General features: G+C 49.6%; 9 protein-coding genes across 9 annotated transcripts; 5 read left to right on the top strand and 4 right to left on the bottom strand.

The window, feature by feature from the left end:
* Positions 1-802: 802 nt before the first annotated feature.
* On the top strand, positions 803-4,385 carry FOBCDRAFT_33228 (uncharacterized protein). Its single transcript, XM_054704505.2, has 4 exons — positions 803-1,684; positions 1,736-2,278; positions 2,326-2,803; positions 2,850-4,385. The coding sequence occupies exons 1-4, from the start codon at positions 1,106-1,108 to the stop codon at positions 4,316-4,318; spliced, it is 3,069 nt and encodes a 1,022-aa protein (XP_054560480.2). The 5' UTR covers positions 803-1,105; the 3' UTR covers positions 4,319-4,385.
* A 348-nt stretch (positions 4,386-4,733) lies between these two features.
* FOBCDRAFT_33225 (uncharacterized protein) lies at positions 4,734-5,081 on the top strand. The gene has a single exon (XM_059612134.1). It carries the CDS (start codon positions 4,832-4,834, stop codon positions 5,006-5,008), a length of 177 nt encoding a protein of 58 aa, XP_059467175.1. The 5' UTR covers positions 4,734-4,831; the 3' UTR covers positions 5,009-5,081.
* Positions 5,044-5,760, bottom strand: FOBCDRAFT_222490 (mitochondrial 37S ribosomal protein YmS-T). The gene is made up of 2 exons (XM_031183325.3): positions 5,596-5,760; positions 5,044-5,528 (listed from the first exon to the last, which is right to left on the bottom strand). The coding sequence occupies exons 1-2, from the start codon at positions 5,705-5,707 to the stop codon at positions 5,362-5,364; spliced, it is 279 nt and encodes a 92-aa protein (XP_031038967.1). The 5' UTR covers positions 5,708-5,760; the 3' UTR covers positions 5,044-5,361.
* An 897-nt stretch (positions 5,761-6,657) lies between these two features.
* FOBCDRAFT_273676 (LITAF-like zinc ribbon domain-containing protein) lies at positions 6,658-7,261 on the top strand (the record flags this gene model as incomplete). Its single annotated transcript, XM_031183324.2, has 3 exons — positions 6,658-6,670; positions 6,723-6,960; positions 7,012-7,261. The coding sequence occupies 3 exons, from the start codon at positions 6,658-6,660 to the stop codon at positions 7,259-7,261; spliced, it is 501 nt and encodes a 166-aa protein (XP_031038966.2).
* A 78-nt stretch (positions 7,262-7,339) lies between these two features.
* FOBCDRAFT_222486 (uncharacterized protein) lies at positions 7,340-9,323 on the bottom strand. Its single transcript, XM_031183323.3, has 3 exons — positions 9,066-9,323; positions 8,695-9,012; positions 7,340-8,644 (listed from the first exon to the last, which is right to left on the bottom strand). Exons 1-3 carry the CDS (start codon positions 9,148-9,150, stop codon positions 7,494-7,496), a joined length of 1,554 nt encoding a protein of 517 aa, XP_031038965.2. The 5' UTR covers positions 9,151-9,323; the 3' UTR covers positions 7,340-7,493.
* A 134-nt stretch (positions 9,324-9,457) lies between these two features.
* On the top strand, positions 9,458-10,586 carry FOBCDRAFT_222484 (VPS4-associated protein 1). Its single transcript, XM_031183320.3, has 4 exons — positions 9,458-9,670; positions 9,748-10,011; positions 10,057-10,115; positions 10,161-10,586. Exons 1-4 carry the CDS (start codon positions 9,554-9,556, stop codon positions 10,279-10,281), a joined length of 561 nt encoding a protein of 186 aa, XP_031038962.3. The 5' UTR covers positions 9,458-9,553; the 3' UTR covers positions 10,282-10,586.
* An 809-nt stretch (positions 10,587-11,395) lies between these two features.
* Positions 11,396-11,980, top strand: FOBCDRAFT_201226 (uncharacterized protein; the record flags this gene model as incomplete). The annotated part of the gene is made up of 1 exon (XM_059608998.1): positions 11,396-11,980. One exon carries the CDS (start codon positions 11,396-11,398, stop codon positions 11,978-11,980), a length of 585 nt encoding a protein of 194 aa, XP_059464845.1.
* Positions 11,981-16,561: 4,581 nt separating this feature from the next.
* On the bottom strand, positions 16,562-18,255 carry FOBCDRAFT_239664 (uncharacterized protein; the record flags this gene model as incomplete). The annotated part of the gene is made up of 5 exons (XM_059610274.1): positions 16,562-17,282; positions 17,335-17,373; positions 17,409-17,675; positions 17,733-17,967; positions 18,222-18,255. The coding sequence occupies 5 exons, from the start codon at positions 18,253-18,255 to the stop codon at positions 16,562-16,564; spliced, it is 1,296 nt and encodes a 431-aa protein (XP_059464844.1).
* Positions 18,256-19,874: 1,619 nt separating this feature from the next.
* On the bottom strand, positions 19,875-22,193 carry FOBCDRAFT_136206 (uncharacterized protein; the record flags this gene model as incomplete). The annotated part of the gene is made up of 4 exons (XM_031183316.3): positions 19,875-20,124; positions 20,168-20,608; positions 20,705-21,709; positions 21,805-22,193. 4 exons carry the CDS (start codon positions 22,191-22,193, stop codon positions 19,875-19,877), a joined length of 2,085 nt encoding a protein of 694 aa, XP_031038958.3.
* Positions 22,194-23,676: the final 1,483 nt, after the last annotated feature.

Genomic DNA, 23,676 nt, shown 5'->3' with positions numbered 1-23,676 from the left:
TATCACCTAATATGCAATCACTCGAGTCATATCAAGCCCGTCAAATCATTTGCTCCGGAGTGACAATGTCAGCGCGTAAAGTATCACTCACCTAAACTGAGACCGATGACATCCAATCCCTCCCGTCCACTCACTGGCTACTCCAGCGCCAACCAGCCTCTGAAATGGCCGCGCCCACCCCCACTAAATCATAAATCACTAACTAAACCTCCACTAACAGCCCAGTAGCCTTAGTACCGCTAAATTGCCAACCGCCCGCTTCCGTTCTGCCTCCTCTCCCCAGCTGCTGCTTGCTGCTCCTATCCTGTCCTGAGCTCACTGCCCGCTTTTGGTCTTCCCTCCTTTAAACGACTTTCCCATCTGCCGTCCGCTCAACCTTACCTTAAACCTACGCCCAGCCTCGTCGAAATCCTTCCTTTGACCAAAACTGCGGCAACAACGGTTTATTCTGGCTCTAATTTAATTCCTCTTACTGCTTTTGCCCTACTCAGAAAGTAAAAAAAAAAACTCACATCGGAATACTTGGCCCGCCTGCCAGATCAGACAAGAATCTACTTCCATCGTTTCAAAAACTGTCCAGCTTCCATTTCGGCATCGTCGATCCGCTTCACTAAACCCCCCCTTCGATCGCTCCACCGCCTGACCCCCCGAGACCACCACCTCTACACTCTCGACCAGCCATCAACAGGCCCGCTGCCGATTTCAGAAAGTATACGTTCAAAGAGGGACTCCCGCCGCGATCAACCCTTTGTCGCTCCAACCTTCGAATTACTCCCTCAAACCGCTTCGCTTCGACACTTCCTCCTCAACACCCCCTTACCCCGCCTGTCCTGTCTTGCAGCTGCGAAAAATCGACGTTCGAATCTCACGCTGATTCACCGCCGAATGACGTCGAACCGCGCGTTGAAACGTTCCTGAGTCCAACGCCAAGTGACATCCATAGACAATTCACACCCAAGACAATCCCCACGGCGCTTCCACACGAACTGATCTCCCTCGACATCCTTTTCCTCGCTGCAACGTCCCTCTCGCCCTCCCTGCTGTCGGCTTCGTTTCTCTATCTCTCTCCCAAGTCGCTCCCTCTCGACGGATGGCGTAGAAGGCTATGGCCCATGCCCCGTTGCTACGAAATAATACAACTCCGGCCTTTCAGCCAAACTCCAACGGATTCAGTGGCTTCTCGCAGACCAGTATGAACCATGCGCCACGCGCCAGCCAACTCTCGGGCTCGACAGCCTTTGCTGGCTCCTCGGCTTCGTTGAGTTCTCTGTCCACGGCTACGACCGCCACACCACAGAACGGCGGTCCCGTGCTAGCCACAGCGAATATTATCAACCAAAAGGCCGACGCTTCACGATCGCTTTACCAGATTTGCATTTCGCTCAAGCAGCGCTTGGCTCAGGTTCCTGGCTTCGATCCCTATCTCGATCAACTAGACCCCAATGATCCTGTTGATCCCCTATGGAACCTGTTCCGAACAGGATACCCTTTGCTCCTCATTTACAATGCCCTGCGACCTAATGAAGAGCTCAAGGTCGAGGACCCTAGCGCTAATGAAGCTAAGAAGTCAAAGATCGCCATCTTCAAATTCGTTCAGGCCTGCATGAAGGACCTAGATATTCCATCTTCACATAGTTTCGTGATAACTGACTTGATGGGTAACGATACCAGCGGCTTTGTTAAGGTTGGTAGATTCTGGCCATGGTGTGTAGACTGAGCTAAAGTGATGAAATAGGTGACTCAAGTTGTTAATTACGTCTTGGATCGAGCAGAGGAACGCGGATATCTTCTTCAACCTCTACCAGAATCCGGGGATGGAAACAACGAGCCCACGGGCGGACAGATGACCTACCGAGACCACATCATCCGTGAACTTGTCGACACCGAGCGAAAATACGTTCAAGACCTCGAGAACCTGCACGACTTGAAGAAGACGCTCGAACAACAAGGCGAAATTCCTGGCGATACTCTCCATCAGATCTTCCTCAACATCAACGCCATTCTCGATTTCCAGCGCCGCTTCTTGATTCGAGTAGAGACAACAAACTCCATGTCTGCTGACGCCCAACGATGGGGGGCTCCCTTCGTTATGTACGAGGATGCGTTCGACATTTACCAGCCTTTTATCGCCAACCAGCGTAAGGCGGCTATGGTTGCGAATCAGGTTTTCGACAAAATTCAACGCTCCTCACACCCCGTGGCAGCCGATTTCAATACCCTGGATGGTTTCCTGCTAAAGCCCATGCAAAGACTGGTGAAATATCCTCTGTTGCTCAAGGTGGGTTGATTGCGCTTTTTTGATATTCAATAGCTAATACATGGCAGGATTTGAACAAGAAGAGCGAGGATGATGAAGTCAAGATAGATCTGACCAGTGGTTGTGAAGCCGCAGAGCGAGTGCTGAAAAAGGCTAACGAAGCCGTTAACCGCGACTTGCTTGATGAGGCCCTCGAGGATCTTACAAGCCGAGTTGAGGACTGGAAAAACCACAAGGTGGAACAATTTGGCAAGCTTCTCCTGCATGGCGTGTATGGTGTGATCACCGGAAAGACAGATCAAGAGAAGGATGTAAGTCTGCTGGCCAGATTCCAGGGGCCCGACACTAACCTTGAAAAGTACGAAATCTACCTTTTCGAGTCTATTCTCTTGTGCTGCAAGGAGATCTCATCAAGCAAGAGCAAGGATAAGAAGGACAAGCTGCGGTCATCAGGTACCAAGACGCGGAACAAGAGTGCCAAGCTTCAGTTGAAAGGCAGAATTTTCATGACTAATGTAACTGATATTGTGTCCTTTTCTAAGCCAGGTAAGTTATGAACCTCGGAGTAATCGACACAACTAACTCTCGGAAGGCAATCACAGCGTACAGATATGGTGGAAGGGAGACCCTGGTGTTGAGAACTTTGTCATCAAGTTCTTGAACGAAGAGACTTTGAGGAAATGGGTGATGACTCTGGAGACCCAGAGGAAGCATAACGTGCCGCGCCAGTCCGCGAACTCAGACTCGCTTTCAACCGACTTTGCCTGGACACGAGAGCATGGGGCTGGATTGGAGAATCCATACCTGCAGGAGGACGACGATGATGAAGACCTCGGACCGGCAACAGCACCCGCTGGGTACCCTACTGGGCCCCCCGCGGGCATCATGCCTCGAACAGCTTCAACCAGTAACCTTCGCGCTCGGGCCGGAACCGGAGAGAGCTCTGCTTCACTGGCCGGTATGGTGAGAGCGCCTCCGCCTCGATTCCCTCTACCAGCGCCCCCCGCACCGCTCAGCCTTCAGACAGCAGCAAATGGTGCTCATTCACCCGGTGCCTGGGCGGGCGATAGCTACTTCTCTCCTGTCGCCGAGTCGCCAGCATCATCAAGAACCAGCACCGCCAGTGGAATGTTCACAACGCCTCACTATGGACTTCCCAAGAGTGCCACTCCTCAGCCAACATGGGAGGATGGTAACGGTAACCGCTACACCGCACCCGCCATGCCACGTGCTCCCTCTCGCGACGGTCCTTCACCGAACCCTCATGGACGTAACCCTCGTGGACCCTCACTGCCAGCAATGGCCTCAAACAACCAGGCTGCTCTTGCTGCTCAACAGAGGAACCGCTCGTACAGCACTCCTGATATTAACGGACCAGGAATGCCACGCACACGACAGCCTAGCCACGGAAACATTCCAGCGGTCCCTGGTATTCCTCAACATCTGCATCCTGGCCACAACCCCAATATTGGCCGAGAACAAACAGGTTCACCAAGAAATGAACAGCCAACTCGGGCTCAAACAAACAGCCCAGGCGCTCAGCGAGAGCGCATGCACAAGCACACCGGCAGTGTGGGCGGCAGCATGAACCACTTCCCTTCACAACCAGTTCATCCACGATCAATGACGCCCGGCGCTGGAGGAAATGCTCTTCGTGTTGACGCTGCTGCCGCCAACTCACGAACAGTGTCCCCAGCTCTTGGTACAGCAACAATGCCACCTAACTCGAACCCTCTAAGCCCGGAAATGCCCCTGCCAACACAGCTCAAGGTTCGGGTGAACTGCGAGGCAGGAAACTACGTCACCCTGGTCGTGGCTTTCAATATTACCTATCAGTCTCTTGTTGATCGCATCGACGCCAAGCTCGCCCGCTTCACTACTAGCAGTATCAGCAAGGGCCTGCTCAAGCTTCGATACCGCGACGAAGACGGGGACTTTGTCGCAATCGAAGGCGATGATGATATCCAGATCGCCTTCATGGAGTGGCGCGAAGGTGTCAGGAACATGTACTCTGGAGGCGTAGGAGAGATAGAGCTCTTCTGCGTCGGTGGCACTTCCTAGACATCCTCTCACAGGCGCACACTCAAACGTCGATCGACACCCACCACCCGGAGAGGAGGCAGAAATGGTGCATTGTGCTTAGGATACCCACGGATCATTAACCGCATTTTTCGGCGCACGGAAAACAAAACATTCATATATTTACTTGAAGAAACCATCCATGATCAAAGGTACGATAACGACCAAGGGCGTCTGGACGACTAGGCAAGGCCGATACATTATCATATAGACGGCAAGCGAACTCGACTTTTCGAACACATCTCTTTTTTCTATCGTCACTATATAACGAAAAAAACCGCCTACTCGAGCCACTCATTCATCCCATGGACATTATTTTTCTTGGGTTAAGACTTCTTTTTGGTTCGGGATGGCTTTTTCTTGCATAGAAATGGCCCATTCGCATTGTATGCGTCCTTTCTATTGTTAGATTAAAGCTGTTTTCTGTGCAGGGATCATTCATCTTCTCAGTCACTTACAGCACAGTTTCATGGGATCCGGCGCTACTATTAAGAAATGGGGGCGTTCATCATCATTCTCTTGATTTCTCGTTCTTTGTCATTTAACTTCTTTTTTTGTGTCTGTCTTCTCAAGATTCGGGTTTGTCGTTCCTTTTTGTTTTTGGGTGTGATTCCCCCCAGCGCAATAGAGGTGGATGTGGGAAACTTGTGGCATTGGGTGTGCGCCTTATGATGGGTAGAGTTGTTGATTTAAGTATTAGGTGTTGTGCAGAGCGAGGTAGTGAAATGCAAACACTTTGAATGAACTGGTCCGTTATGCATATTGTGATGTTGTAGCTATAAGTCCCATAATCCTTTTTATCCGCGTATCGTCACCATCGATTTGTTGTTGATTCAAATTGTCATGATTTGAATTGTACTTGTAACTGTATCGTACAGCGATATTTATACATCCTCCCTTCTATCCCCCATGCGGGTATTGTTGTACATATCTCGAATCCAATCCCATCCCAGCAAAAGCAGCGCTTCCGACGCCCGAAATGCATAACCCTTCCTTCTTCTTCTGCTTCGTTTTTATGTCCGTTTCTACTTTTGCTTCCTCGGCCCGGTCATGTACTTTTGCATTCGTGCGAGATGGTAGTTAATCGTATTCGTGCCCGCGGGGGGAGGAGCCGGACCGTCCATGCATTTGCGGAGCTGGTTCTCTACTGCTGCGCAGCCCGTTGCGTTGTAGCCTGCTGAGGCCCAGCATGCTGTATCCATTGTCAGTATGCCATCCGAGATCTGCGAGGAGCCGTCGAATTGGAGGGGAGTTCGTACCGAGAACGCTGGACATGATGGCGATGCAGGGATTCTCGACCTGGCGCTTGGGGTTGTGGACGCGCAGGGTCTTCAGAGGTGGAAGACGAATTGCTTTGTGTCGGCCGGTCATTTTGAGGGATCGTATGGGGGATTGGATTGATCAATCTGGCGATTGAGGTCGTGATGCGGTTATGGAGGAATGGAAAGTTTGGAAGGTGTCACGTGCTGTGGAGATGGAGATAAGATTGGTGATAAGATAAGAGCTGTGTTGGAGCGTGAAGTTGCGTGGATGAGCATCTTGAGATGGAGAGGATTAAACAGTTTCTTCTGGGAACATGGATTGAATTTAATTTAATTGGACTTGATGAAGACTTTTCTGTATTTCTGTTACCTGCGTGAGTGCAAGGTTTGACGCACAGGCGCACTCCCATCAGCAATATATGCATCTATCTACAACTCACTACAGTACCTACCAAGCTGCAGAAATGGGAATGTATCGCCATTCCAACTTATAACAGACCCCAACTATACCTGGCTTATTTTTAGGAAAACACATCCTCTTATTTACACGCGCTCTTCTGCTCAACCTCGTGATGCATCGTTACTCGCCACAAATGGATCGTTAAGTACACAGCCGCGGCCTTTCACCTTTCTACTGTTGCAAGCGAAGCTTGTGATGTCGGCCAACGATTCGACCCAGCACAACTTACAAGTTTCATGTTATGATCATCACCTTCGGGCATGGAAGGTTTTCTACAGACGAGCAATACACGAGTTCAACTTCATTCGTGACATCACTGCCTCTTCCCCAAAATGTTGGGTGCCACCTTCCGCCCGTTGAACTCTCTTGATGAGGAGAGGACTTTACTGCCGTGTTTGGTTCTTTCCTTGATCATGAGGTTGTGTGACTTGGTTACCTTTGACCTTGGCGCAGTAGAACAAGGAAACTTCCGAGATCATCCTTTCATCATCCTCATAAGTTTGCAAGACGTCCTTGGGAAGAACTGGACAGCTCAACGCTGAAAGACACCAGATTCGGACCTCATCTTATCAACAACTGTACCTAAATCCACATTCACAATGGAGAAACCTAGTACGTCACGTTGCTCGTGCGTATACATGGTAGTCTTGCTTACGAGGTCTAGCACCTAATCCCGAGCATCATCAGCATCACCCTCATCACTCCCTCGAGCATGATAACCAACAACCTTCAGGCTACAAGTCCCGCGACTTCGGCTCACCGCTCGAGCCGGAGCTAGAGGAGCAGGACCCCCAGAGTGTGCCGATCCATACACTGCAAAGCCTGAGTGCACCAGTTGTTTGCCCAAAGTGTGGAGTAAGGGCCATGACTATCACAAGGTTGAAATCTGGTAGTTTCGCTCTGTAAGTTTGCCCTGTCTTTCTTGAGAAAGAAATGGTTGCTGATGTTTGTAGTGCCCTCGCCGGGATTGCGCTCATCACTAATTGCTGGCTGCTGGTACCTCTTCCCTTTCTTATGTCCTCGACCAAGGATGTTCTTCATCAGTGTGGTAATTGTAAAATACTTATTGCTGAGTGGCACCGAAGGGGTCGTACTGAAGTCCTCGCCTACCCAGAAGTGAACGGGGCTGAGGATGAGAATAAGGATGAGGTTGAGGTTGAGGTCAAGGTCGAGGATAAGTCGAGGGAAAGTCACTTGCTTTGAAGTTCGGTGATGGAATGATACCATGGGTCTCCTTACTACGTCCTTTGTTGCGGAGACTTTCTTTTCCCTTTCCGTTCAGACATCAATAAAATTGTATCAATAACATATTCACATCGACCAGTGTTCTTTCAGCACTGATAATATTCATGTTCCTCGAGTCCTATGCTGTGTACACCGCCGTGATTCATATCCCGCCAAGTCTATCATTACATATATACATACACCCGCATCATTAGACAACATCAAACTTCTCCTCGTCCAAGTCCATACTTTCAGGGACTGGCGCTCGAGGAACACTTCGTAGTGCTGCCCAGCCTGTCTTCACGACGGGCTGCTGAACGGGTTGCTTGGCGGGCTTTGATGGTGGTACAGGTTCGGCTGGTGGAGTGGCAGCTTTTCGGCTTCTTTTGACCGGCTCTGGCTCCTGCTTAACCTCCTCTTGCTCTTCTTCTTCCTCCTCATCGCCCTCAGCTTGTTCATCGCCGTCTTCGGCTTCACCTTCTGCATCCTCCTCGTCTTCCTCGTCCTCATCGTCGTCGTCACTGTCATCATCATCATCGGACTCCCCTGAACCATCAGAGTCCGCATCACTACCGGGATCATAGTCCTCCTCATCCTCATCTTCTTCATCCTGTAGCGCTTGCTCAGCGTCCAGTTGTGCCTTTGCAAGTTCAGAAATACCAGCTTCAGCTGGTGCGTCGTCTCCGGCCTCTTCGCCGTTCTTCTTGGATCCGCGGTTCTCTGCAAGCTCGAGCTTAGCTTTACGCTGCTCGGCCATACTGCGATCTTGGAGACGGTGCGTCTTGATGTAATCGTCGATTCCACTATAGTCCTCCTGGTCCAGCATGGAGAACTCAGCTTCTTCGGTCGCATCGCCTTCGCCTGCAAAGACCTCGATTGCGATGTTGAATGTTCGTTGGAGAATGTTGGTGTAGCTCGTCGCGGCGATTCGGCTCAGGGGAATGAACATCATCGGCTTCTTGAATCCCCAGAGAATACCGTTCTCGAGGAAGAAAAGGTATCCATCCTTGGAGCCCCTGAAGGCCTTGACATGCACAGCTTTCTCGCTCGGTCGATGAGGTTGTCGCACCATACTCTGGAACTTGTTGGGGTCGGCTGAAATAATGCTGACACCATTAGGCTTGAGATGGCGGTTCAAAGCCCAGTGAAACAAAGACTTGTAATTGTCCGAAACTGCAGCCGCGCTTCCAGCGTCAGGTCCACCTATCGTACCCTGCTTGGGCGCAGTCGCGGGAACTGTAAACACGAGTGGCTCTTCGGCCGGGGGATTCGTCTTGGAAGGGAGACATGTTCCTCGTGGGAAAATGACATAGTTGTGCTGGACCTGGTTCTTTTCGGGTACAGGGAGGTAGAAAACATATTCTGGCGCAAGATTAGCATAGAACCCATAACAACAATGCGGTAACGCGTACCAATGTCTGACCACGCGTAGGTTATAGCTGGAATCGGTGCTGCTGTGTTTGGCGCGCGAGCGTAGATGTGGCCGTCTGTAAAACACAACTCGAACTTCTTCCTCTGGGGCACAGAAACTGAAATTTCCTTGATTTCGAGAAGAACAGCCTCATCTGCGGCATTCGTCTCGGTCTTAACAGGCTTTGTGCCATTCGCGGCTCCGTTTGTTTGAACGTCGACTCTTCTCTTCTTGTGCGCGGGCTCGTTACCCCCATTTAACAACTGATCGTAAACATGAGTCGCAATTTCGTTGAACAGAGCGATCCGTCCCGGCGTATCTAGACTCCAGAGTTAGTATTTCGCGAATAACATCTTCAGGGGTATTGTTTACCAGCTGCTCTCTGAATTCCTTCAAGAATATCCGGCCGGGTTCCAAATACGGAACCCAGCTTCTCCGTATCGAGCGTTTTGCCCATGACCGAATCCAATCGTCTTGCTGTGGGACTATCACAGCTTTTTTAAGAGATTGGGGGTTGAAAAATTGGGTGAAAGAGAATTGTTTAGAAGTTGGTTGTGGCGATCGGATATGCATAGGTCATCATATTTCCTGGAAGTGCGATAAGATAGCGATTCATGACGGAGAGCGCTTATTAGCCAGGGACTGGTGCTAGTTTTGGCGGGTTACAGGCGCTGTTGTCAGACCTTTCAGGGGATGCTTCGCCCTATCAGGTGCTGACGTCAAAGTTGGACGGGACGCTTCCCCGCGATACCCAACTCAGCCCAGCCTTATTCACCGACCTCGTGTGATACGAGCCGTCAGGTGTCTTAGTAAACAAACAATCTTTTGTCTCACAATATCGCCGTTTCTGAATCGCAATCATGGCGACTACGTTTCCGAATATCTACACGCTCCGCAAAGTTGCTGAGACAGCGGCCAAAGCATGCGATATCTGCTACAAGTCGAGCACCTCAGTGCTAATCACACCTGATCAAAAGGTATGCGGGATACTGACACGCAAAGCAAATACAGCTGATCCCTTTGTAAGCTTAAACTTATGTGATTGGTATGGTAGGATTTCTTCTTTGTTTGCCCGGTTCACCTCAAGGATCGGTACTTTTGCACGCCAAAGATTGATGAGGAGGCTGCGAAGAGGAAGAGGGAGAAGGAGTTAGAGGAGGAGAAGGAGAGGGTTAAGAAAGAGTACGAGGAGAAGCAGAAGAAGAAGAAAGAAAAGGAAGAGAAGAAGGAGAAAGAAAAGGATAAGGATAAGAAGGAAAAGGATGGGGATAAGGAGAAAGACAAGGAGGATAAAGATGAGAAGAAGGATGAAGACAAGGTGAGTTTTTATATCATTTTGTCTTGACATGACTGACTTTTGCAGGACAAGGAAGACAAATCCCCCCCTCCTGAGGAAGAGCCTCGTGTGTTTGAGCTGAAAACGTATGTTGTGTGTTTGCTTGGGAGGCAACATGCTAACAGAAACAGGGCCTTTTACCAGCAAAGATTGTTGAAGAAGCGGCAAGCCGAGGCTGCAAAAGCTGATCGGGAACGAGCATCAAAGCCTGGCTATTTTCCTTCTGTGCCCTCTGATGCGCCCAGTCGATAGTAGGAGACGGCGATGCCGGTGTTGGAGTTTGAAAGGAGGCTTTTGTGCGGCGGCTATCATTGACTGTCGTGTTAGGACGGCGAGCTAGGCTAAACTTAACATGATCAAATTTTGAAAGCTCACTAGGCAAGGTGTTGAGGATTTTGAGCATACGGCAACTCTCATAAAGGGTTTGCGAACCTTGGGAATACTGGGCAAGCCAGCCCGTTTAAGTCAAGGTAAGGAAAGGTACCTATCAAGCGGAAACGCACTTCATCCTACCTACTTACCTAGTAGGTAACCTACCCGTCAATTTAGCTACCTTCCTTGCGTTCACAAGGTGTTCACGAAAGTGACTAGGTTCACAGCGCCAGGGTTCTGGTATCAACTCACTCTTTTCTCCAATTTCCTCTCCGTCGTCTCGGAAACTCATATAGGAATGTCCCTGTTTTCGAGGAACATCTTGACACTTTTGGTGATCGGTTCATCATGAGCTTTCAGTTCTTTTGCAGCCTGAATCTTTACACACATTGCTCTTCACGTGTGGTTCAGCCATCATTGGACCTTCTACCTTTGCATTGACGGGAACTTCAGGGGCAAGAACAAGTATATGTCCTGCTCTTACCATGCCATGCCTTTCCCTTCTCTTCTCATGATCATTCATGTTCAAACTTGACATCAACATAACATCTAGGCTTTTCTCTATCTTTATTCTAGATTCACCCAGCACTTTATCCCTTGCGGCGAACACCATACTTTGAGCCCAGCTAGCTATTGTGTGGTTCCCATTGATACAATGTCCAAGATCTTTGGTGATACTCAATGCGATGCCTGCCATGCATTGATAGCCGATGCAGGAGAGTCAGCGTATAAAATTGAGTTGCCGGTTCATTTCCTACAGGAATTCGCCTAAAGCTCCGCAGTCTGGTGTCATCGTTTTCCTTCCGGACATTGGATTATTGCTAATCTTGACAATGTTAGCCGTGGGGGATGGCGCCATGAGACGGTCCGCCAGTTTTCAGGATTTGCCTTCATACACTCGGACTGTTTCTTGAGAATCTTCAGTACGCCCAATCCACCGCAAGACGGGGTCAACTACGTCGGGAGAGCTTTGGCGTGGCGCAAACTCGACAACATGTGTCTCTTCCCCAAAGAACTTGGCATTCCTGGACCTCTGCGTGTCAGTCGAGCGGCCATATCAGGAGCAGTGAGGATTGCTGATCTCCCATTCCTCAACCGACTCCCTCTGGGACTTGTTGATATGGTTCAATCTCATTGCCCAGATGCATATTTCTGGAATATGGTACATCGCCTGAACCACAAGAAGCGATTACGTTTTAGACAACCTATGATTACAACTCTAATCAGAAAGGATCTCTCCTGCACTACGTCTTGGAAGCGCGGCAAAGCTGCACCAGATTCTGAGGAAAGACTAAAAGACCCTGAATGTCTATGCATCACTCTTGATTCGGACGGCATTTGCGAAATTCAGAGACTTCAGAATCATCCTCATCCACCAAACCACGATCCCAATGTGAAGTTTAGGAGGCATGTTCTCACCAACGAGAAAGACGTCAAGTCCGCCGATGCCTACTTTCAAGTCAGTATACCAAGACGTAGCATGCCCATATGGTTCGCTAATCGTATAGGATGGACTCTGCTGTCTGCGAGCACATGCGGCTCACCCTGGTTTCCCGACCTGGGTCCTTCCGTCCGGTAGCTAGCTGCTTTCTAATACGATCAATTGAGAAGCATTCCCAGTCTTCAACCCAGACTTGCTTTTATGTTAAAAGCTGCAGAATAACTAGGTAGTTAAGGAGTTTCTCAAGTTGCTACTGAATGAATAACCAGTCAATGAGTCTGCAAGTTCATTTCAAAATATCCCAAGATCCCAAGATCCTAAGATATATCTCGGCTTATCCAAATATTATTGTTAATTGAGAATAAAGCCTTAAGTTTCCTTCTATCTCTGAGGGGATATATTGATGCATCGTTGTAGTCATCTTCGCGGCGTTGGAGCCATTCCTAAGCTGGTGACGGCCAGAGGCAGCGTTCAGGGCAGCAACGGCCACAATGCACCAGAATTCTGCGTAAAAGCTTCTACCTATGAGACCTCTTCAACTCCAGAGTTTATAACTACGGGAAGAGCTAGGTGACAAAATGGGAACAGTTTACCAACAAAAAGGATCTCCCAGAAGAGACATGCGACTTGATCACCATCGAACCAATTCGAAGACATATACAAATCCAAGAGATAAACCGAAACAACATTCGACACTTCCTGCGTGATTTACTTGTTATTTGGTCACAGCTCTTGGAATCGACTGAGTGCGACAGAGTGTTGCTATGACTCCTTGTGAGGGAAGCATAACGAAGCCGACACACAGCCGACAACTCAAGCAGAGGTCATAGAGAGCCGATACTGGCGTTTTCAACATACAAGATGGAAGGATGCAGAAAGGTGACATCGCAGTAATTGTCACCGTATCGTCCATCTGTATCATCATGGCTTGTATAGTCACTACTAGGAGTATAACATCATGACAATGATGCCAACACCACAAACAAGCTCGCATCATGCTTGGATGAGTATTCCAACTGACTTGAGCGGAGTTGATTTATGCTTACACGAGAAGAAACATTCCATGTGAGGCGAATATGCGATCTTCAGGTAATATCTCATAACTTTAATACTCATTACATCGACAACCTTGTTGCAACTCAGTGGCAGTTCTGCTACTCGCCGTCCTATAATTAACCAGACTGTATTTAAAATACTTTGTAAGAACTTAGTCAAGCCTCGCATCTCAACTTCTCCCTCAGAGTTTGCGTCCTTTGAGCTCTCATTTGATCGCATGCCAACACACTATTGTCGTCCTCAAGCCACTCTCCACAAACTGCAGAGATTTCTCAATTACATATCACATCAGTTAGTTTAACTACCTCGCCATAACTGGCTTCCTATTTAGGCAAGTCATGTCATGTCTCGGATTGACCAGTGAACCGTAAACTCCGGCATCATGACGCTAACCTTTCAACGTCCGGTCTCGTTACCACGCAAGCCACAAGCGCAAAGAACATCCAATCTTAGCGTGCCACTATGCCGACGATTATGCCCTTTTATTGAAACAGCTGCATTGGTCTTTAAGTTTTCCATGCAGACCAACTGCAAGATGATTGGTCTGAGCGTAGGGAGTGCACACACACATCTCGCCCGATGCTAGTAAACAGACGACATGGGATTCTTGTACTGATCTCGCATTCTAAAACGTCTGACAGGATAGGATAGCAAGAAATCCATGGGATGTGACCCTCAGGGTGCGGGGCGTCTGTGCTATTTAGTGCTTACATCTTTGGGCTTGGAAACCAAGAGCTGGAAGAGCCGCGACAACTCCCACTCAGAGGGCATACAAGTTCAATATTGTGATGATAATGGTGATGTGATGCTCGCTTGTCTCGAGGTCTGATTGATCAGTTATCGTTGAGTTCCAACGGAGGGGGTATCGTGACGTCTCGCCAATGACTCGTTCGCGCGGAAATGAAGAAAAAGCCATCGTGAAGCGGTGTCAAGGTGACGATTTCTGGCAACTTACATCCTTGTAAGAATCTCCGCAGAATTACGGCATCTAGCTCTTAGGTGTAAGCGTATAGACTCGGTGACCTCGCGAGATTCGGATCCGAGATACAGAGGCCTCACCACGAAAAGCGAGTCAGAGGATTCATCATGTTCAGAATAAGAATTTAGAATCATGCTATTGTTTGTAATAGAACAGTAGAGAGAGGAATAATTTTCTCTAGGTGATGACTGCAGATATACATGATGATCGAAAGGTTTAGGGGAGTGACATGCATTGAGAGCACTACTCCTGCAACTGAATCATCCTAGATGTCGTCGCATGCAATGACATGATATAGAATAGCGTCACTTCTTTTTTCCTTGGTAAAAAGCCACAGATTGTGGTCTTTCGGTCCGTGACTTGTAGTTCCCCGAGTCCGAGATACTCCACAGCGTGGTTATAGGGCTGACATGAGACATGCAAAACAAGACATGTGACTCTCCAAGATATTCTCTGTGAGAAAGCGGTCTAGGCCAAGTACCGACGGCTTGGGCTCGTTACAGTGATGGCGCGACAACAAGAGCACTGCAAACTAGCTCCCATACCATACCATACAACCACACAGACCGAATCTTATCGGCAACGTAGGTATGACACCATGCAGTAGCTCCCCTCTCAAAATAGAGTTTTTCATGTTTCTATAAACGCTCCCATCAAGTTTCATGCTTCCAGGTTTCATAAATCGGGAATGCCGAGGGTGTTGACAGCGAGCGAACCAACAAAAACAAAGACCCAGGAAAAAGACTTCCCGAAGATCCCTCTCCCCCATCGAAGGGGTCCAAACGGCTACAAATCCTTCCGGTGGGTTGGGGTTGCAGTCAGAAAACGCATGCCTTTCCCTTCGGGGATAGACAGACGAACTTCGCAGGTTGGGTACTTGTATGCTGTCAGACGAGCAGGTATCCTTTTCAGGGGTGTGTGAGAGACGGACTAACGGTTCACACCACGCCCCTCCCTTTGTAGAGTTGGTAGATGAGTGCTACTCTGCCCTTATTCTAGGGCCTTGCTGGAATAACTTTGTCTGGACAGGCTACAAGATAGGGCTGACTCTCAAGTGGTCAGTTCATAAACAAGACCGAGGTATAGTTCATATTCCTTCGCTTGCTATGTTCGCACCGTTGCATCTCCCAAAAACTACTGCGTAAAACATTCGTTGTCAACACGCACTCTAACCCAAGACGGGGAAAACGTGTCATGCAGTAAGATGCACCCGTCGATGAGGCACGCTGCGGGTAGATAGTTTCTGACTAGTTCCCAGCAAACTAGTCCATACTATCCAGTATCACTCCCCCATTATCAATAGCCTCGAGTTCAAAAGCGGTATCAAGATGCGAGCAAAGACGTCATGAGAATAGACAAGGGGAGCTATGACCAACCTCGAAGCTATACCCGCCAAGCATGGCGTTTAGATAACTCAGCTTTACACACAAAATAGGGCTAAATACAAACCTCAAAAGGCTGAAATGGTACTGGTAAGACAAAAAAAGATAAAGTATATACCCCAAAGGGCAATCGCCGGGCGTAAGCGGAACCGCCAAGACAGCGCTGTCTTCTTTTTTCTCCGCCTTGACGCATCATAGATCAAATGGCGATAGGTAGAAAGGCCCTTTGGGCAAATGTCCCCGCTGTACAAGCTCGCATCCAAGGTTTTCCCACAATGAGTGCGATCCTTCAACCAAGGTGAAGACGGTGGTGCTGACTGGCTTACGCCCGATGTGGGTTTTTCAGACCAAGGCGAAACGGGGTATATCAGTAAGCGTAGCGTATTCAAGTTTCGTGATTGTCTGTATTTCTTCTTTGTTTTCTTTTTTCATGGTTTTAAATCCTGGGATCAGCCCTATAGTCAGCTAGTGGCTGGGCTATGTCGGAATTCCGTGGTGGATCGAGCTATGTAAGACGCCGGGCCATATAGAAGGATTCTAGCTAGGGCTGCCATCAGAATTGCCTCGATTAGATTGAATAGTTGAAAGTAGAGCAATTATGGAGAAGAAGATCCACATGGGAATAAGACAACAAGACGTCGAATCATGGAGCTAAACATTCGAAGGATCTGCTCATGCAGGGCTGTAGGGCACTATCGTATGTATTAACAGAGGCGTGCGCATGTTACTCTCTCTTCTGTTTGGATATTGATCTGATCTCTGACAGGTAGAGGTGATACGACACTCCAACGAGGTCTAGTGCTGATGCCTTGGGTCTTCTCTGGACCCCGAACTCGGACTCCATTTTCTCTCCGCCGGACTTTGTCTCCCAGGAACCATCTGCTCTGCGAAGATCCCCTCTTCATGCAGCCCGAGTCTCCCGGGCTTATCCACGACGAGATGCAAAATGCACCAAGACACACTTTCTCTTCTCCCTTCCACAGCGCACACCTCACGCCCTGTAAGCCCTAAGGCTTTTGATCCCGCCCAGGACCCCGCCGGCTTTTGCTCCCTCTCTCCCAGTGGTTCGTTTTGCATGAGAGATGCAGCATGCCAGAGCGGAATGTATCTCGAGAAAGGTAAAGCTCCATGTCCAGACGGACCTGTCAAACAGTATACGGCATGTCTTAAGCACCGGACATAACAACAGGTCCGCGGAGGCCGGGTCTCTCAAGGCACGGATCGGTAACATGGGCCTGAATCGGTGTTTATGCGGCGCTCTTGTGTAGTATTGGTTGGTAGTAATTCTGCCCTTACCTGTCCTCACAAGTTTCCGCTCCGTGGAGCTAACCCGGGCGGCATCCGGATCCCCATGCTCTGAGTCGCCGGCCGCTTGACGACGTCGTCGACTCTCGCCTTCTGTAGCGAGAACGCCGGCGTCACCCATCCGCCGCAGGAGCACCGAAAACCCTTCCAGTCGTACCGGCCTACACCAGCGCCACACTTTGCATTGGGGCATAATAATCTTCCGTTGAGCTCTCCCTGTTCAAGGACCCCGCGCATCCAACTAAGCGGTTCGACAAAGTAATGCTGGCATGTAGACGCCGAGGACTTCTTGTCAGAAGGCTTGTGCTCCACAATGAAGGGTGCCGTGACCAAAGTTCGACGGCACTTCTTACATCGTAGACTAAGACCCGAGTCATCACGAGGCTGGGTCTCTTCATCTTCGAAGCGAAGCCTTGTCGGTGCCTGGCCTACTGCAAGGTTCTCGTCGATTTCACGCTTGTAAGCCCACCGCTGATAGACAGGGTGTCCTTCGATATCATCCGGGCAACCCATCTCCCACCACAAGGCTAGCTGCTCCATGAAGCCCTCATTGGGTTCAGCCATGGGTCGAGTTCTGCGCACAAACGTAAGTGCAGCATGGACAGCCTCTTTAGCGGTATCTTTTCTCGAACGCTTCTCTTCAGTCTGGGGAACCGAGTGGGTCGGATCCGAAATGGCAGTCGGCGTGATATTAGGGTCGAAACGGCTTGGATATCGCCTAAGCAAGTAAGCAATAACCGCCGAAACAGATCTCGACTTTCCAGCCGCACAGTGAACAAAGACGCCTCCCTTCCTCTTCCTCCTCTTTTCTCCAATATAGAGGTCCTCGACACCCTTCTCTAACGAGACGCCCCCATCCTCCTCATCCTTCGCAAGCCAGCTCGCGCCTAGACCTTCCTCGATGAATCTGACAGCCTTGGGCAGCTCAATCAGCAAGTCAGCGTCTTCCACATCGTCAATGTCGATAACTTGGTGTTGTAGGTCTTTTCCGTAGTCGATCCATGGTTCGTCCTTGAAGTTTTTGAGGCTTGATATGTCGAATGGGACGAGGGAGAGGACATGCGTGATGCGACGATCCGTCAGCGAGTCTGAGCGGCGCAAAGCCCAGAGTCTGGGAAATAATTATCACTGCATGTCCGTAAATTGTTTAGTGGTGAGAGAGACCTACCCTCCGACGAATAGCTCATCCTGGCCGTCGATCCTGCTGAGAGCCATTTGGGCGATACTTTGCTTGAGAAGTTCAAGCTCTCCAGGTTCAAAGTTGTGGCCAAATTCCTCCCACTGCTGCGGCTTCGAATCGTCTTCCTGGTTGTCCTTCGATGTGAAAACCTTATATGCCTGATCGGCGCTTGTGGAATCGTCTTCTGCCAGATTGTGCGCCTGTCGCAAGTTGCAATATTCACCTGGATATTCTTAGATCGCTTCGTAGCTGTTGGTATTTCAAGAGCAAAAATAGAATCTGCAGTCAACAGAAAGTGGTTTTTATGGATCAGTCATGCGAAACTCGAAACCGAGGAAGTAAAATAAATTAAGCTTCAACCTCGGTGTGAATCATGACTTCCACAACTTTTCCATCTTTTTGCCCCTCCTTCTACATTAACCACTGCGCCACATCAATTTACCCCGCCATACCATCCAGCGCCACATTCCATCCTACAGCATGCCACCAGCCACACTTTCTCAAATCCCATCGTCAATTCAAAGCAACCATCGTCTCATCTATTTCCGTCAAATAACACATCAACTATCCCACGAATGTACCTCGTAGCTCCCCAGACAGTACGTCCCGAACAGCGCAGTTATACGAGTTATCACGTGATCGATTCCAGTTCCGCGACCAGGGTGGTGTTAGAAACATCAAACCCAGCCAGCTGAACTTTTAGAGGCTTCAGCTGAACAGACAGACAATTTTACGCGACACGAATTGCCCAAATGGGAGTGATATGCGCTTCAATTCCGCTGTGTTCTTGTTTGATAATGGACTTGCCGGTGCCCGAGGCAACTCTGCATTTAATTCTGATGTTCAGGCTTGATGAATGAATGCCCTTTGAAAAGCCTCGCAGATCTTTCCAACTAAGCCTTACAAAGAAATTGGATGTGCCGTCTTTACCTGGTCCCTGCAACGGCCGCAACCTCAGTGTTGGGTACGCTATGTTTCACAAGCTGGAACTGGCTGGTGCATCGCGTCACAATGACTGAACAGAACAGAACACGGCAGAGACAACTGAGGTATTAAGAATTCGAGCTGCAATTTTTATCTTGTCAGACTACTTTATATCTACATGACCGAGTCTGATATGTCCCTAACCAGAAATCTCAAATAATAAGCAATGCCATGTGTCCCAATGCCGCGCCGATGAACCGTGACCGTTACCATGATTGAACCTTTTTGTACCGTGACCCATAAGATGATGCATGCGACATCAGCATCAAGCTGTGCCAGCTAATATGTATACGAAGTGAAGCCTTTGTCCTCCCCATTTCACTTGCCGACATCCTCGCTTGCTTGTTGGTGAGCATTAGCTGAAGTGCTAACCTCTGAAGACAACGCCTGGGCTTTTTCTGCCATGAATCTCCTCTTTGTATGTATCTCCATTCCATTACCAAACTCCGGCAGTCGTGTAGCTCATCCGTGACTGGGTTGTCGGCAGGGATCCCAAGCCCAGTCAGAAAGTAGCGCATCCACAGACGCATGGCCCCAGGCCTGCGTCTTCTCATTTGTGCCATCGCCTGCTTTTCATCCATCGTCAAACTCATTTCGCCATGTGCATTTCAGGTTTGTCGGGCAATGGGCCTCCTTCCACCTGAACCCTGGATCAGAAGGCAATGGTTGATTGGCCACCACAAGTGCGAGTCCGCTCACAGACAAGATTCCATGTCGCTTAGGGCCGCCGGTAAAACGTTAAAACGCTGTTGCAATATTTGTAGATGCAACGGAACATGCCAAGGTAGTATTTGGCCGTTGTCCCTCCCTTCCGACAGCACTGCCACATTCGTGCTTCAGCCCTGAGAGGCAGCCCAATGACTAGGTGCGGACAACCGCATCCCTAGGCGCGTTAGGTGCAAGCGGAATACCCCAATTGATCCGAAGAGATCAACGGCTGCATTGGAGCGGCACCTTTATTCGTCTTGGACTTGCCGCATCTGCATCATGCGGCAATACGCCCACGCGATACAGAGTTTTCTCCGCATCTGTCGTATGCCTTGCCATTTCAGATACTGTTTGGATAGCTGGTGGTCTGTTGCGGGCGGAACGTCGTACAATTGTCGCCGGTTTGTTGTTTCCAAACATCCCAACGGCTCGATGACTTCAAAACGCTGATCGATTTCTTGGCCAGTGTTTCGATGCTGATCTTCCGATGGAAGCTCCATGGATTCTGACCCACTGATCCTTTTCCTTTCTCTGGGCGCCGGCGATTCCCTTTTTGTGCCCCGCCCTCTTCCGACTGATCCTCCACTTATCTTGAATCACCAACACCCACCAGCGCTTTAGCATTGACTCGTCATTTGGCGGCCGAACCTGTAGGTCTTTCTGGTGCCCATCCGCGGCCGAACCTGTACTGTGCTGTGTCGATTTACCGGGGAGTTGGGTCTTCTTCCAACATACAGGCATTCTCCAGCATGTTGGTCCACTTTCCACTGGTGCCCGCGTGGCTGTGCTTGAGATGCTGTCTGAAGTGATCCGCTCTGAAGAACTTTTTGGACGAGTTGCACTCTCGGAACTTGTGCACTTCCTGCAGGTGCCTGATACGCTCATCCCAGTCCTGGTCCGTGGCGTGCCGAGGCGCATTACCACCACTCAAGGCACCTGTACCAGGGCCACGTCCAGATCGTGGGAATTCATCGCCGCAGTACCCGCAGGTATCAGCTTCGCCAGGTCTGTTAGTAGAATCGTGGAAAGCCCTATCGTATCCGGAGAGAGCTGAGCATGACCATGAATGACGGCGCACGTGGAGTGAGTTCTGGTGGCGCTCTGCCTCGTTCTTGTTCTTGAAACGATTGCCGCAGAACGAACACTCGTATTGCTTTTCAGCCTCGTGAGCGCTAGTTGTTGGTTAGCATTGAAACATAAACGACGAGTCCTATAATCTCACGCAGCCTCATCTGAAGTGGGGCTGCTGATTGTGAAATCTGACTTACTTGAGTTCCTCAATCGTCTCGAACCTCTTGGGCTTCTTGGGGCAACACTCGCACATGAAGAAGCCTTGCACTTTAGTTCCGCCAGGCTTCTGCACCTCGGTGATCTTACGTGTGCTGGCACCCGAAACGGTCCTAGAGTGAATTGATCCCCGGCCAGAGATGGAGGTTCGAGGGCTTGGGTTGAGTGATACGGGAGCTGTGTAGGGTGAATTGCAAGATGTAGGTGAGATGCCACCGGGAGAGGGGCCCACAGGTGAGCGTCGACCGAACGAATTGGCAGTCGCAAGACCAGCAGGGTGCATGGACATTGACATGTTGGAGATGTATGAGTTGGATCGTGAAGTTGAGACTGAAGGCATAGTAGCGCCTCGAGGAAGCGAGGTGTATCGACCTTGAGGAGAACCGCGTGAGCTCATGTCACGGCGTCGAGACATATCTGGCATGCCAAGCATGTGCTCATCATTAGGACTGGCCGCCCGTCTCTTTTGACCGCCTGGCACATAAGCATCATCAATGTGTAGTCGCTTGAGTGATTGTCCATCTTCCATCTCCATATCCTCTGCTCCAGTGAAGTCATAGCTATTTGTTGAAGTGGCATCGTCGCTGTTATTCCTCTTTGTTCGTGTTCGAGGTGAACGATCGATATCTGAGCTATCATTTGGTGATCTATCACCATGATAAAAGGGTGTGCTTCGTGGAGAGATGGCGGAGTGGATTGGTGTGTCGGTCAACCTTGCGGGAGATCCTAGAATGCCTCGGGAGTGGATGGGAAGCTGTACTTGTACTGGAACACTGAGGGCTGGAGGGAATCGACCTTCCGCTGAAGGTCTTCGTGAGAGGAGCTCGTTGGCTGATGAGCTAAGAAGTGATCGAGGTGGTGACTTTTCCAAAGGACGAGTTTGATCAAGCTTCTTCTTGAGGGTATCCCCATGTATGTCGGCAGGGGACTGGAATTGGAAATGGTTGTGTAGGCGGCCAAAGCCACTGGGAGCAGATTCTCGGGACCTGTGGTTATACAATGTTAGTTCGTTGATCCAGAGTATTTATCAAGCCATTGAAAGCTTGAATCGCACCAATGCTAGGTGCATTATAAGCCATACCTATCTGTAGATGAGTAACTAGCATAACCTTCATCTCGGTCGCCGAAGGCGCCTGTGTTGCTTCTTCCCTGGTAGCTCGGGCGATCTTCATGATATGATGAGTTCATGCTTCCGTAACCACTTGCAAAAGAGCCATGAGCATATTCCCGTTTTTCCCTCATACTTTCAGCCAAAGCACTAGGTTGATCGAAGCCGGGATATCGAGGAGGAGGTAGTGGTGGAGGAACGTCGTCTCTTGGTGGCATGCCGGGTATTGACATGGCAGGGCTCCCACTAAAAGGCAATTCGTGGTGATGACTCGCGTGGCTTCGGAAACGGTCACCTGAGGTAGGGACTATAATGCTCGGGAGACCCGGAGCAGGTTCTCTATATTGAGGAGGAAAGGCCATGTTGCTGTTGTGAAATTGGGAAGCTTGGCAGTTGGGATGACTCTAGCTGAAGATGGAGCAGAGGCAAGACAATGGCAGCTGAAGTTAAGGGAGGCTGAAGCTAGGATGACATAGGCCCGAGACTAATCCGTCATAGAATAGACGGTTGTCGAGAAGGTGACGGTTTCTCGGTTAAACTGTTGATGACCTCTTTTCTTCCCCGTTTGCGGCCTCCTTTTTTTTTTTTTTTTTTTTTACTTTGAAGATCCGACCGAAATAAACAAGCGATGTTGTTGGTGCTAGGGTGTTACGGGGTGGTTGTGTGGTGGCGATGATGGCTTCGGGGTATCCGTCTGGTCAGTCCAAGACACAATAGGTGCTCTGCAGAACCTGGTGCAGCTGGGTCCGCGTCCGCCAATGCCGTAGCAAAAAAAGGTCGACGAATGACAGAGCGTATCGGGGATGCTGTTTGAAACTGGAGGAATGCTGTTGTTTATTTGGGAGTATATATTTATTGGTTGTAGATAGAAGAGAAGAATGAAAAAAAAGTCGAAGAAAACAGATCCAATATGAAGAACCAACGTGCGGGATGTGGTATTGAAGAATCGGATGGGAAAAGGAAGGTGGGAGGCAAAGCGGTTAAGTTCAATCTGCACCTTACGCATCAAGCACCTCAGGTTCATGGGAGATCCAGCGTTGACGTTGATGCTCTGGCGCTGTTACACTCACTGTTCCTGGCGTCGGCAAGCGCTGTCGACAACCCCTGTAGGTACGCCTACGGGGGTGGAGCGTAAGGGGGAGTCTGAACTGGGCTAGCAGCTGGTAGGGTACGGTACAGAAGGGGGGGGAGGGCTGAAGATGGGCCCGGGAGTGCAAAATGGCAGGACAAGGCAAGTTCTGGAGATTTGAAGGTAACCTTGCCTTACAACGCAACGTAAAAAGAATGTCGCGGTAGGAATGACGATATCTGCACGCCTCATTTCCTGTGTTCACAGCTTATTCCCGTTCTTGAACTATTCGAAAGTAGTAATAAGATGTGACGGAGAACAAGATACAAGCTGAAGAAGGGAAAAAGAGGTGGGAACATGAGCAACAAGACGGGGGGAGTGAGCATCTGCCGATGAAGGGGGGTGTGAGGACATATACCAGATACCAAAAGACGAAGCCAAGACGAGCGCAATATCAACGTCTTTCTTTTTGTTAACGAGACTCTCTCTACCTACTAGACTCTTCTGTCAACTGCCAGACATGCCATGCCATGCCATGCCATCGTCACCCGCTCGCTTGCTCAAGATGGAGCTGCATATCCGTCCCTTGTACTGTAGCATCAGTGTGTTTTCTCTACAGCACAGTTATTGAGGCACAGGGACGGAACGGGTGTGCAGTGGCATGCCAAAAGATCCTATCCTATTCATCCATGGGCTTGCATGTGCTACCAACAACTGTCAGTTCAAATCACCCACAGATTCGTTAGTTCCCTTTGTCAAGATCATGATGGGCTGCA

The sequence above is a fragment of the Fusarium oxysporum genome, chromosome V (genome assembly GCF_013085055.1).
Source record: "Fusarium oxysporum Fo47 chromosome V, complete sequence".
Lineage (NCBI taxonomy): Eukaryota > Fungi > Ascomycota > Sordariomycetes > Hypocreales > Nectriaceae > Fusarium > Fusarium oxysporum.
The sequence above is the reverse complement of the archived record's forward strand: the minus strand, read 5'-3'. Positions and strand labels throughout refer to the sequence as shown.

Coding starts and splice junctions, on each gene's coding strand:
- FOBCDRAFT_33228 (XM_054704505.2), top strand. CDS start 1,106: ATGGCCCATGCCCCGTTGCTACGAAATAATACAACTCCGGCCTTTCAG. Junction 1,685..1,735: donor ATACCAGCGGCTTTGTTAAG/GTTGGTAGATTC, acceptor GTGATGAAATAG/GTGACTCAAGTTGTTAATTA. Junction 2,804..2,849: donor TGTGTCCTTTTCTAAGCCAG/GTAAGTTATGAA, acceptor AACTCTCGGAAG/GCAATCACAGCGTACAGATA.
- FOBCDRAFT_33225 (XM_059612134.1), top strand. CDS start 4,832: ATGGGGGCGTTCATCATCATTCTCTTGATTTCTCGTTCTTTGTCATTT.
- FOBCDRAFT_222490 (XM_031183325.3), bottom strand. CDS start 5,707: ATGACCGGCCGACACAAAGCAATTCGTCTTCCACCTCTGAAGACCCTG. Junction 5,529..5,595: donor CATCATGTCCAGCGTTCTCG/GTACGAACTCCC, acceptor CAATGGATACAG/CATGCTGGGCCTCAGCAGGC.
- FOBCDRAFT_222486 (XM_031183323.3), bottom strand. CDS start 9,150: ATGGGCAAAACGCTCGATACGGAGAAGCTGGGTTCCGTATTTGGAACC. Junction 9,013..9,065: donor AGGAATTCAGAGAGCAGCTG/GTAAACAATACC, acceptor TCTGGAGTCTAG/ATACGCCGGGACGGATCGCT. Junction 8,645..8,694: donor CTACGCGTGGTCAGACATTG/GTACGCGTTACC, acceptor ATCTTGCGCCAG/AATATGTTTTCTACCTCCCT.
- FOBCDRAFT_222484 (XM_031183320.3), top strand. CDS start 9,554: ATGGCGACTACGTTTCCGAATATCTACACGCTCCGCAAAGTTGCTGAG. Junction 10,012..10,056: donor AGAAGAAGGATGAAGACAAG/GTGAGTTTTTAT, acceptor TGACTTTTGCAG/GACAAGGAAGACAAATCCCC. Junction 10,116..10,160: donor CGTGTGTTTGAGCTGAAAAC/GTATGTTGTGTG, acceptor TAACAGAAACAG/GGCCTTTTACCAGCAAAGAT.